The sequence below is a fragment of the Leopardus geoffroyi genome, chromosome B4 (assembly GCF_018350155.1).
Source record: "Leopardus geoffroyi isolate Oge1 chromosome B4, O.geoffroyi_Oge1_pat1.0, whole genome shotgun sequence".
Classification (NCBI taxonomy): Eukaryota; Metazoa; Chordata; class Mammalia; order Carnivora; family Felidae; genus Leopardus; species Leopardus geoffroyi.
In genome coordinates, this window is record NC_059341.1 from 19,962,856 (window position 1) to 19,975,880 (window position 13,025).

The following is a 13,025-nucleotide window of genomic DNA, read 5'->3' on the forward strand; positions in this document are numbered from 1 at the left end:
ACTCAACAATGGGGATTTTCTCAACAATTAACAAGAAACAACATAATAAAGCCATTTACAAAGACCTTGCTATTTACTATAAATTAGGCACTCTTTAAGAGACCAGTGCGTAATTTCACACACTTTACAACTGGGGCTGCATTTTAAACACCCGGGAAAAGCAAGCTTGTTGCACTTTCCTGTGACCTATCTGCGGTGCACCTCTGTTTCCCCTCTTCCTCCGGGAGCAGCTTTGTTTGCATTGCTGCACTCCCACCTCCCCAACCAAGGGTGGTTTTCCAGGTCACTGTCGCCCGTTTCCCGTTTCCAGGTCATCATTCCACTTGCAGAGGCTCAGAGAGGTTCCAAGGACAGGAACCACGGCGCCAAAGAAAAGCAAGCCTTGCCCCATCACACTTCCCCCCTCTTTGGGAGTTCTGCTGGGCCTTCGCCTGCGCACCCGTGCCCTCCCCAGACTCCGGGCCCGCAGGTCTTGGGCCACTTCCCAGAAGGCGTTCACAGCCGTGCTGGCTGGCCCAGTGTGAAGCCTCATCTCTTTGCCACTTGCGTCGCACGCACGCATTTTGGAGACCTGGGCCAGCCCTCCGCCCAGAGCAAAAAAGCTGGGCCCCATTTGCCTGGGACAGAGAGATGAGGCCTGGGCGAGAAGGTGAGAAATGGCTAGGCAGTGTGTGCGTGTGCCGGGGTGGGAGATGACTTCAGAACACACAAAAGGAGCGCAAAGTGAGAGGAGGCGGTCCAGTCCCTGAGGACCGGCCGCGCGCCCTGTCGCCTCTGCTCCCGGTGGGCCTGGCCTTGAGGCCACTGGGACAGGAGGCTGTGTGGAAAGGAGCTGGGGGTCGTGCGCTCAGGGGTACGGGGCTGTTTCGCCCCGGGGAGCCAGTAGGTGACAAATTCAGAGGAGAGCAGGATCTGGCCGGGGGAGGGGGGGAGTCACAAAGAAATTTGTTTGCCACCATGCAAAATGGCGGCATTTAAACATCTTTCCGGTGTGGTGGCCCAGGCCAGAGAGCTAAGAGCTGCCCTGGGTCAGCACGGTGGCCAGAGCTTGGCACCTAGGTGGAAAGCGAGGGGGAAAGGGACCCCGAAGCCGCTACGTCCCCCGGGTCGGCCCTTCGCCGGCTAGGCCGTCCCCTGCGTTCCCTACTAGCCCGCCAGTCCCAAGCCCCGCGCCAGCAGCCCCTGGACACTGACCCCTGTTTACAAACACAGCCCGGGGGCGGGGTGGGGCCGGCCGGAATGCGGGCTGGCGGGGTGGGGGATGGCAGCTCTCTCCCGAGGACGCCACCAGCAGAGAGGAACGAGGAGTTGGTGCGAGAGAGCGGGCCCGGCAGCTGGAAAGGACTGAACGCCTTGTTTTTGAAACTGTCAATTCCCTCAACCCCTATTGTGAGGGCTTCATGCAAAACATCTCAGGCCTTTTAAAGTAGGAGCTTGTGAGGCCGCCACAGTTTGAAAAGGAGCGAGAGAAGAGCGGGGGCCTAGGGCATGGGCAAAGAATGATAGCTGGGCCCCCCCCCTCCTTTTTTTTTTTTTTTTTTTTTGCAAAAGACTGCCTGCCAAACAGGTAAAATGCAGCCCTTCCCCCCACCTCCTTGAGCTTCCCTACGTCCCTACCCCCCAGGCTAGTTTGCAAATGCCCTTTGGCCTAGGGAGCAAACCAAAACCAAAGCTAGCGTTAAAAATAGTTCTTCCTTCCAGGAAGGGGAAAATCCTGGGGAAGACCTGGGTGACCGGGCGGACTCCCTAAGGTGGATGGCCTGTTCCTCCTTGTCAATTTCCTGAAGTTAGTTGATGGGGAGCCTTTAATTCCCACCCCCCCCCACCCCCCCAGTTTGGCTCTAAGAAACTCTTTTTCACATCTTTTATCAGCAGGAAGTTATTTTCAAGGTGAAGCAAAACTCACATTTTCTAGCTTTTGTAGATACTAAAGCTTTATTATTATTTTTTTTTAATGTGAGGGTTCTGTTTTTGTTTTTTTACCATGTAGGATTTTTGTTTTTGCTTTCTTTGAAAGAAAAAAAATGCTTTTGAGGCATTAGTCTCTATCTTTTCCTGCATTCAAACAAAACTATCATTCTCCTATCAAGCAGACACTTCAATTCTTGTGACCAGAACTTTGAAAATTTTTTAGACCATTGAAAGTCACCCAGACACGGGTAAGATAAAAATCCACACACCAAGCCCATCTAGTTTGTGTTATTGCCGTTTAGTGGTGGCTCCTTGTTGTTGATTTAAAAATAAACAACCATTATTGAGATTACTGCACTGTAATCAAGTAAGCCAGTAGAAAAGAACACCCACTTTAAAGAGTAAATAGTTGAAAAAGAGCAAACTGCATTTTCTAAGAAGGCAGATAACCTGACTGGAAGACAAAGTGCACACATCTCTTAAAAAAATAATTAAGTCTTCATTTCAGAATCTTATCAGGAAACTATTTTTACAGGAGACCCAAAATAAGCTTGTTTCCCCAAACAGTCATAGTTTCCTTCATTTTCTTTATGTTTGTAGGTGGTGAGCTTTAGACATAGGACTAAGTGACCCTGGGACCATAGAGTGCCTTTAAAAAAATGCTATCACCTGAAAACATCGAAAGGTAAAAATGCAATCTATCAATGGAGGTAACTTTGTTTTTCTCTCAATAAGGCTTAACTTTTTGAACAACTGGGACACTTATAGCATCTTAGAAAACATTAATCATAAAACAACCAAAATGAAATAAACTGTACCGAGAATAATTCCCACAGCAGAATGGGAAAACAGCTAAGGGACTAAAGAATACCTTGTATTTGCAAGTCACTGAATACTATTTGGTACACTCTCCTAACAGAAGCCCCAACTCAGATTTTGCTGTGGTTGGCTGGCTTGTTGTAGTACTGTGGGGTGAAATCTGTGTTGACTATTTAATTTCTTTCCTTTTGATGGTATCACTCTGGAATGCCTCGGCCTCCATGCTGCTCATTCTCCAGCTCCTATAAACTGAAACTATTGATTCTCTGAGGGCTGGAGACCAAGTGTCAAAGCTGGAAGCCGATATTTTATGTCAGAAATTCCATTGGGTATATTTGTTTTAAATTGTGCTTACTCTGCCTAGCGGTCCTCTCACACCCCAAGATCTGTAGACTTCAAATATATTCTCAATTTATAATATGGGAACAATGATTCCATAGCCAACAAGAAAAGTACTAGTCTTAGAAGTCATCATACTTTGAACTCTCTTGACTTAGCAGTAATTAAAGAATAGAAATTACAGACTTCCAGTGTGTGTATATCACACTTTTTACAGACTGATTTTGCAGGACAAATCACTGCACCCAAATTCTGTATGGCCTTCCAAAGAGGAAAGAACTCAGGCTGTGAAGCTAATTGTTCAGCTTTCTAGGGGCTTTAACTGTAACTTGTACTGGTCTTTGGAATGATACACAAACATGAATTCAAGGAGGACATCCCCCAAATTTTGCTTTGACCATACCTATCATCCCAATAAAAAAAGGATCCAGTGAACCTACATCTGGCACCATTCAAGAAGGAAAGGAAGGGAGGCAGTTCAAAGCATGTGTTTACTCCATCCAAATGTATTTGGATGCAGGTATTCTCAGCCTCTGTCCTTTACAGTAAGAGTAAAACCACAGATCATATACAGCAATTAGAGCTGAGGCCATCCAGATCTAACTGAAACATTTATAGACAAAAGAAAAATTTCAAAGGGAGTAGGAATTAGAAGGTGAAGGGCAAGGAATAAAAAAAAGAGTCAATTTCCATGAGAAATAGTGACTTAAATTCACACAGTAAACATCTCATTGATGTTTTGTTTTGTTTTACGATTTATGACCTATAGATGCAACTTCTTAGGAATATGATGGCAAAAATCTGAGATCCATAGTTAATTTGTCAGACTAAGGGGGGGTGGACCAAAAATTGCCAGATTCAACATTCATTAAAATAGCAATTGATCTCTGTTTCACTGTCTTAAACCTGAAACTTTTTGCGCTTGATTTGGAACAAGTTTGCAAAGTTCTGTTGTTATTTAGAAAGAAATCCAGTGTTTTGCACAGAACCTGCCTGGCCTCATCACATGGTGTTACAACAAAACACTACACCCAACAAATGCATTTCTTTCAGGCAAAAACATGACAAATGAAAATGCCAACAAAACCATTCATTCCTGTTAACCGTTCTTCAATCTGGAATAAGTAGAAATGTATGGAACCAGGAATTTTAAACAGTGTTTTTAATTGAAAATAAAGCTAAAGCATGCTTTTCAACAGTGCAAATTTCCATAATTTTGATTTGCTGCTTCCATCATCACAAGATAGCACACCAGCATGGCCCTTACCAAGGGCTAGACCCTAGCCATTTGCATGTTGAACTACTTTGATTTTAAGTGCAAATATAGATAGTCACCTCTGATTGTCACTTGCAGTAGAAACTCTCCTGCTTTATCACAGGATGGTCTGAAAACAGAAGTTTCGAGAGATGCAGAAAAAGTAAAAGGTAATAAAACCCAAGTGCCTGAGTTCTGATACCAAAGAGCCCTAAAATAACTGTTATTTTTCATTGGGGATATGCTTAGAACTCTGACCCATTGTACTTTTCTCGGTTGTATTTACTGCTCTGTCATTATGAAGAGTCAGACCATAAAATATCCTGCTATTAAGGGAACTATTTAATTGTTTTGCAAGTTTGAGGAGTCAAACTTGAGGAGTCAGACCACAAGGTAAGCAGGACAATAGTGAATAAGAGTCACCTTATTTATAACCTTTGGGTGAGAACACAAAAAGGACTTTTTCCAATTGCAAGGAGTAAAATCCCATCCTTTACAAGAAAAAAAAAAAAAAGCAATCTCATATTCCTTTTACTCAGTATATATGAGGCAGCTTTTACCAGCATTCAAGCAGGACTCCCCAATCTTTCCACTCAAAAAAAAGAAAGAAAGAGATAGAGATAAGGAAAGAAAGAAAGAAAGAAAGAAAGAAAGAAAGAAAGAAAGAAGGAAAGAAAGAAAGAAAGAAAATTAAGTGCAACTACTCTTGGAGAAGGAATGAGGGGAGCAAAAGAAAAAGATACCCCACAAAAAAGAGCTCCAGAAAAGAACATTTTGGGCTCACAGAAACTTCTTTCTACCTCACTGTGTAACCACGTAACCTAACAAACTTTCACTGAATTAACAGTTACACTTTCAGGTCTGAAATCTAGTGCATAAACTTAATGGCTCATTGTAATATTTATTATTCAACCTTTTGACATTTATTTGTAGCAGTTGAATTGAGGTACCGGGTGCATTATTAGCATTGAAACAGTAAAGTGTTCCAGCTCTACCTTAATAACTGAGTTTTACTTGAGTCTTTAGCCTGAAGTAGTCTGTGGAATGTAAACCAACCCTTCTCCCACCCCGCCCCCACCCTCCTCCAGGAGAAAAAAAAAAAAAAAAAAAAAAAAAAACCCGCAATGGAAAAAAAGTAATCCGATTTCTGTCTTCAAAATGCGATAAACCAGGGCTCCAAAAGGGGTGTAACACATTAATGGACTTGTACAAACCATCCTGTGCAGTTATACAACAAAAGGAAGGTAATGTGGTTCAAGAAAATATCTTCCAAAACACTTTTATGAATTAAATTTCCTGAATTTGTGACTCGGTGGAAGAGGTATTGCAGAACCGCCCAGCTGCCATTTCCATATAGGATGGGCTTTGTGAGGAGGTTGGGAATCCTTAGTGGTGTTTAAGGAATACGCCGGCCACAAATCCCCATCCTTCCCAATAATGAGTGATGGTGGACAAGGAAAATTTGCCATGAAATTAAATGGCCTTTTCACTGCTGATGCTACATTGCTGGCTACCTTTTTGCGTCTGTTTATAACTGTAAAATCATCCAGTGTTCCTTCATGTGTTTCGGTTTTACCTGTAGGACGAGGACTTCTAGCTGATTTCAAATTTGGTTTGACTGGAGGTGTCTGAAGTACGGGTCGTTTTCCCAGTACCAGTGTCCGGTAATTTTTTCTCACCCTGGCACCAAATTTATATTCCCCATCCTCGGGTTTTGGAGAACCTAAAGTGCATGAGAGGCCCTGACTCTGAGCCGGTGGGTTTAAGGAAAGCGTTTCTTTTTCAGGGCATGCAAAACCTTCTTCCTTGGCTGTGGTTAACAAGGCGTCCTCCTCTTTACTTTCAGTCACACTGTAAAACTCACCCTCTGTATCATTGCACTCGCACTTAAGCTTATTTGTAATAAGGTCAGGTTCATATTCTTCATTAGCACTACTGTCTTCTACTTTGATTTTAATATTGTGCAGAAATGGCAAGGTCTTGTCGCCCGCGTTAGTGCACGGATTCTCAGCTTTCGTTGCTGCTGCTGGTGCTGCTCCATCCACCTCAGAAGCGGTTTGGGAAGAGGACAAATCCGTAGCAAATTCAGCACAATGAGGGATTTTGGAGTCTTTTTCTGAATTTGCGGCTGCTCCTGAAGAATCATTATCGAAGAACCTAGCAGCTATTGTGTTGTTATCAGCACAGTGCGTAGTAGGAGTTGCTTGTGGGCATTTCCTAGCCTCTCGGAGTATTCTTTGTTGTGGAAATGCATTGTTTGTCTTTGGGCTAGGTGAAGAGGCCCCCTCCGCCAAGCAGTTAATTGTCAGGTCAGTTCTCTTTACAGTACTGGAAATTTCAGAGTGTGGGAATGTAATCTCAGATACCCTATCGTTCCTTATCTCTGTGAAACAACTCCCCAGGCTGGCCGGGCAGTACACCGGAGACGCTTTGGGGGCCCAGCTCTGTAGATTCCACTCCTCCGGCGACTCGGCTTTGACACTACTCTTGAGGTCGGGAAGTCTGCCGGCATCCTCGAAAGCAGCGGGTTTGGTTGCAGCGGCGGCGGAGGCCAGATGGTACAAGAAGTTGGCCTGCGCCTGCACGCTGGGAGGCTTGCCGAAGCTGGTGCGTCTGAAACGGATGCTCTGCACCGACACTTGGCTGGAGCCGGAGCTGGAGTCCGACTCCGTGGACGAGTCCTCCTCCTCCGAGCTGACTTCGCTGGAATCCGAGGCCCCACTGCCCCCCTCCTCCTCCTCCTCCTCCTCCTCCTCCTCCTCCTCTTCCTCCTCCTCTCCCTCCTCCTCCTCCTCTTCCTCCGAGGACACGGAGTTGCTGGAACTGGACAAACTGGAGCCAAAATCGGAGTCGTTGGCTGCATGGTCCGAGTAGGAGCTGGACTCCGAGTCGCTGCTACAACTCTCGGGAAAGCTGCCGAGATGGGGCTGCGGCCGGTGGTGATGAGGGGGGTGGTGATTCTGCTGCGGCTGTTGGGCCCGGTGGTGGTGGTGGTGGTGGTGGTGATGGTGGTGGTGGTGGTGGTGGGGAGGCGGGCAGAAGCTGTTAACCAGATGAAACCTCTCCAGGCAAGTGGCCCCGGCGGCCGCCGCCGCCGCCGCTGCCGCCGCCGCCGCCGCCGCCGCCTTGGCTTTGTAGGACCTGGGCAGCAGCAGCAGGCGGCGGGCGCCGGCGTGGGGCGCGAGCAAGCAGTCCTTGGCGCCCCCGCGCTTGCGCTTGCACCGGTAGGTCAGGCTCACCGGACCTCCCGCGCCCGCCGCCGCCGCCGCCGCCGCCTTGGGCTGGGGCCCGGCCGCCGAAGCCTGGTAGTAGGCGGCGGCGGCGGCGGCGGCGGCGGCGGCAGCGGCGGCGGCGGCGGCGGCGGCGGCCGGGTGCTTGCTGCACAGCAGGCTCCGAAAATAAGCAGGGTCCGAGTGAAAAGCAACGTAGTTTCCCTGGAGCGGGGCAGTTTCATAGTTTAGAGGGGGTTTGCAAGGCGAGCGCACGATTTCCGGGTAGTGCGAGCCCGGGTATTTGCTAAAAATCTGAGGTAGATGGGCGGCGGGGCGCGCGGCGGCGGCGCCCGGGCGCGGGGACTGCGCGCTGATTGGCAGGGGCCGCGCGGATCCGCTCAGGCCCCGCCAAAGTTGGTGCTTGTCCTTCCAAAAACCCGGGCGGGGGCTGGCGGCGGCGGCGGCGCGCTCTGGCGGCGGCGCCTTTGTGGCCAGGGCCCGGCCGACCCTCCTGCGCTTGGTCTTGAGGACACGCTCGGTTTTGCAGGAGGTGTAGAGTGCTTCCACGTCTTCCCGGGAGATGAGAGTGCATTTGGCGGCGTGGAATGCGATGCTGTTGATTGCCTTGAGTTTCCGCAACTCCTCCAGATCGCAGTGGTGCTTTTTCACTTTCAAATGATCCATGCGCTTGTGCACGGTCGTCCTCGGGATGTTCTTCAGCAGATCCGTGAAGACTTGGGAGAGGGCAAACATTTGCTTTCCTTTAATGATGAGGTAGCCGAGCCTCACGCCATCCACCTCTTCAAAACCTGACTTCAGGTCTCCCATCTCGGGCACTAAATGATCCCCACCATTTGCAGTAAATATATACGTGACGCATACATACACATGTATGTATGTTAATCCTCCACCAGATGCTGCGTGTGTCTCAAGGCATCCTGCTAATAAAATAACAAAGACTGTTATTCCCGGCGAAGGGAGTGCCAAACTCTAGGCAAAATTATTGGAAAAAAAACAAAACAAAACAAAACAAAACATGAAATTACACTGACTTGATTCTTGCTTTTTTTTTTGGTTTTCGTATTTTTTTAAAAAGAGGGAAAAAACCATCCGGTTTCTGATCTGCCAGTGTGTTGGTCTAAGTCCCCGATGCAGATCAGTACCTGGGCCCCTCTATTCCTTCCTTCTCCATTGGAGCACTATGATAATGGAATGTGAAGGGAGAAAGAGAAAAGAAATGCAGCTGCTATTCCCGCCGCTGCTTTAGCTACAAATAAAATGACAGAGTGAAGTGAGCTCGTCCGGAGACACCTTCATCAATTAATTCCCCTAAAGCCAGCGCTGATTGGACACTCCTGACAGGTGATGCAATAAAAATTGATATTCCACCCCTTCCCCCCAAAATCTCCCACTAATTAGCATACCCTTATACTGCCACCTCCCCTCCCAAAGTAAATAATACAGTCGGTATATAAATCTTTCCATTAAACTATCGGAGCTCAGAAACAGCCTGACTCACAGACTTCATCTGAACCAGTGTGTGTACGCTTAAAAAAAAAAAAAAAAAAAAAAAAAAAAAAAAAAAAATCCCTGTATATTCGCCTTTAAAGGAATATTGCCTATTTTTTCCTTTATTTGCATTTTACCGCTGCAGCTATTATCATTTCAAAGAAAAGCATTTTAAAAACATTATCAAGCCTAAATAGACATACCCCACCCCCTTTTCCTTGGGAAAATGGAGCTTAAGCGAAAATGTGCAGAATAGCCTGGTATTTCCCTTATGGGAGTGGAGGAGACCGGCTGGGAGCTCCAAAGTTAAACCCGCGCAGTGAACCACCCCAGTACAGACTTACGTTTTGAATTTCTCTCGATTTTCCTTTTTTTTTTTTTTTTTTTTCCTGAAATGCCTTTTACAACCAGAAACAAAGTTGTTTGACCAAGGAAGCAGTTCAAGGCTCCAGCTCCGAAACACTGTAACAATTCAACTGGATTTGGGTTCTCTGCTGGGGGGTGGGGTGGGGACGAGGTAGCTGCACGTCAGACCCATAACAAAGCATAGATAAGCCAGAAATGTGTACACTTTTCACAATTAACCAGGCTGGATTAGAGGCCAGATCGTCCTAGAGTCCCCAGCACAGCCTTTGCCAGGGTCCTGTTCACCACAGGTCAGAATTCCAGGGAGCAGACTGCTTCTGCAGCAAAGAATAGAAAATGTAAAACGCCCAAGGTGCTTCCAGAGGTTTTACGTAATAACGATGAAAAGAAAGTGCTGATGTACGATGCAGACTATTCCAGTGGTCTGTGATGCTTTCGGTTGCGAGTTTAAATGAATCTTCCACAACTCTCATTTTTTCCATGAAAGCCAAGCATCTGCTTAAAAAAATAATCACTTTGGATGAATATCAATGCTGTTTAACCTCTTCTTAGTCGAGTTAAGGCACATTTTGGTGTCTTTTCAAGGATATCCAAAATATTGCCAAATGAGAGCAAGGGTCTTCCCAGTTGCATTATCAGGATCCCAAGGTGTTTGTTGGCTCCTTTGCAAAATTCGGCAAAATCTTCTTAACTGTTCGGTGTTTGCAACTACAGCATAAATGCAACCCAGGCATTTATATGTTTCCTTGTTCCTCCAAAAATAGACACATCCGTGTGGTTAAAAGAATAAACGGATATTTCTGAGCCTGCAAGAAAAGAATTGTACAGTAATTTCTTCCTTCCCATTCAAAAGTTCCAGTTTCCCCTGCTCTGGTCTGGCTAGCACAAGCAGGTATGGCTCAAAAGAAAAGGGAAAAAAAGATAAAAACAGAGGAATCAGACATATAAAAAGGTAGTTTGCATGAAATCTCGGCCATAGTTCCCCACCCCCACCCTCATCTCCCTAGTAATTTCCCAGGAATTTTGAAGAGAATTGGGAATTTCAAGAAGTGCATCCGGAAATTAAGGAAGTCTATTTAAGAGAGTCTGTAACTCAGAGGTTGGGATTTGAAAAGTCAGCCCTGGACTACTGTTGCACTCAGCACAGATGTAATCGCCGCTCTTCAACTTAATCAATGTGTGTACAAACCACGATGTCTAGTTCTTGCCTTTGAAATCTAAGGCTAGCATTTCCATCCAAGAAATCAGAGCTACAGCAAATTACATTTTTGTCCCTTGAATGAGAGAAGGATCATTGAATGGATCTCGTGATATTTCAGGCTTTAAACGTAACCGAGAGGCAGCAATGAACAATGCCTCGTCACAGCTAATACCATCCACCGAGTTGGCTTTCTTTTGCATCTGGATCTATCACACCGCGTTTTTCTCTTTCACTTTCACAGGAGGCAAAATGCAAAAGGTTTAAGTAGAAAGCAAAGTTTCCAGAAAAAGCAGATGCTGGTGTTTGTTTTTTAAAGTCTAATGACCAGAGTCTTTCCATTGCCAGCGACAATAATGTCGTTTTAAAATTCCTCCTGATGCACTTATATACTGGCAGCTCTCTTCCTCCAACCCCACCCCCGTCCAATTCCCCTCCTCCAGCTTTGAGATTTCGACCAAAGAGTCAAACAGCCAAGAAATAGTAAACTCAGAAAAAGCCTTTGAGAAGACATTACAAAAGGTTGGCTAGAACATCCTTATCCTTATTTATTTATTTTTGGCCAGGTAGTTCTAGTTGTTCTCCATTCCTATTTAGATTTACACACGCGCACACACACACACACACACACACACACACACACACACTCCTACTCTTGCACATGGCAACATGATTTAGTAACCTTTTCAAAATTACCTTTTTTTTCTCTCCCTTCCTCTCTTTCCACCTTTAAAACACTGGCAACATAGGTGGTTGTTAAAACTAGTAGAATATTGTGGGTTTTTTTTTTAAACCAAAGGTACAATCTGTTGGGTCAAGTAGAAAGAAAAATAAAGGCCAGATGACTTGGGAGATGTGTCTATATATACAATTTATACAGGTATCTTTGTATGTACACTCTGGCACCTTTACACTTATACATTTTTAATACTCTTATTACATATCTTTCTTCTTGTCTAATACATTCTTTTGTTCCTTTAACTTCCCCATTATTGTGTGTGTGTGTGTGTGGATGTGTGTGTGTTAAGGCGTGAGTGCGTGCATTCACATGCACGCGCACGCACACACACACACACACACACATACATAGAATGTGACAGACAGCTTTCTTGTGGCCATCAGCACACGTTGCATATCCGGGGTCTTCTCCAGGCACATTGGGGGTTGATCCCGATAAAAAGATCTAGCAGAGGCCCCTGAGCGCTCACACATGAAAGGCAGGGGACTTTAAGATGGATTTGCATGCACACAGGGGATTTCGATCAATAGCTACCAACATTTATGGCTTAGATTATTAATGTGAAAGCTGGCCAAAAGAATGGGGATGAAAAATTAAAGGTGTCTGTTATCAATTATGCTTAAAGTTATGCAATAATTTACTTACTTTGCCTGGATGTGCAGATCCAGATGTATAAAGTACTATTCTTCAAAAGCCAGGGGGTTTCTTTGATAAATTTGTTGACCATGTCAGCCGCCTCAACAATCAAAGATGAACCCAATTCAGATGATGGACTGTATTCAAATTCTTTTTTAAGAAAAGATATATCAACTTCTGTTTCTCAAATGCATATACATATGTGGGCAGATATGCCCAAATTAACATTTATGTGTGTATCCATCTCTAAGAGTATAGAGAATTACCTTATTGAGAATTTAGGAATGTATATGATAAGCATGGAGTTTGTTAATTACATGTAATTATTTTCTCAGTGAGGAATGCACAATCTACTCACTATCATAAAAAGTATTTTAGCTTTGGAAACAAAGCTGCTGGCTAAAGGAAAATCCTCTGTGGCAAATACAGATAGAAGTATATTCTTAATGTCCTCTTACTTCTGCATTTGTTGTAAAAAAAAAAAAACAACACAGTACTTTCAGTTTTTAAAGTGATGGGTTATGAAGATATGTACATATTTGTCTTTACTTACCCTGTATGAATGTGGTAAATTTACCTTCGGATGTTCTATTTTGATTTATTTTCACTGTATTTTATGTTTAAATACCATTGCAATTCAGTCTGACCTCTTTCCTCTGGAGCGAAGTAATGCACACGGCATTTACAGTCTTTTAAATGGTTAGCTGGGAAATGCAGTAGCAATTTGCAGGAGTAGTTTACTAATGGGGAAAGTTCTTTTGAAAACCTGAAGGAAAACCTAAGAGTACTTTTGCATTTCTACACTACAACTGTCATATAATTAAAGTATTGAAGAGCATTAAAATAATCCTTTTCCTTCCAAGCTTTCACCCATACACATATAATTTAAATGAGGATCATCCCCCCACATCACCATCACCACCACCTAACTCTTCACCATATACATTTGTTTTACTGATTACTGGGCACATTTTCTTCCAAGTGAATTCAGACAGAAAAGACTAAGGACATCACAAAGGCCTCAACAATGTAAGTATACTG

The 13,025-nt window shown here is 44.9% G+C and overlaps 1 protein-coding gene across 3 annotated transcripts; it reads right to left on the minus strand.

Annotated features, from left to right (window-relative positions):
* Nucleotides 1-4,213: 4,213 nt before the first annotated feature.
* On the minus strand, nt 4,214-10,041 carry SKIDA1 (SKI/DACH domain containing 1). 3 transcript variants are annotated; one of them, XM_045463952.1, is made up of 2 exons: nt 9,390-10,041; nt 4,214-8,477 (listed from the first exon to the last, which is right to left on the minus strand). In XM_045463952.1, exon 2 carries the CDS (start codon nt 8,362-8,364, stop codon nt 5,605-5,607), a length of 2,760 nt encoding a protein of 919 aa, XP_045319908.1. In that variant the 5' UTR covers nt 8,365-8,477; nt 9,390-10,041; the 3' UTR covers nt 4,214-5,604. The 3 variants fall into 3 exon arrangements, with proteins under 3 accessions (XP_045319908.1, XP_045319907.1, XP_045319905.1); XM_045463951.1 differs by lacking the exon at nt 9,390-10,041 and adding an exon at nt 8,589-8,897 and having other exon boundaries at nt 4,214-8,474; XM_045463949.1 differs by lacking the exon at nt 9,390-10,041 and adding an exon at nt 8,589-8,897.
* Between the last annotated feature and the right edge of the window lie 2,984 nt (nt 10,042-13,025).

Coding starts and splice junctions, on each gene's coding strand:
- SKIDA1 (XM_045463949.1), bottom strand. CDS start 8,646: ATGGTTTTTTCCCTCTTTTTAAAAAAATACGAAAACCAAAAAAAAAAG. Junction 8,478..8,588: donor AAAAAAAAAGCAAGAATCAA/GTCAGTGTAATT, acceptor TTATTTTATTAG/CAGGATGCCTTGAGACACAC.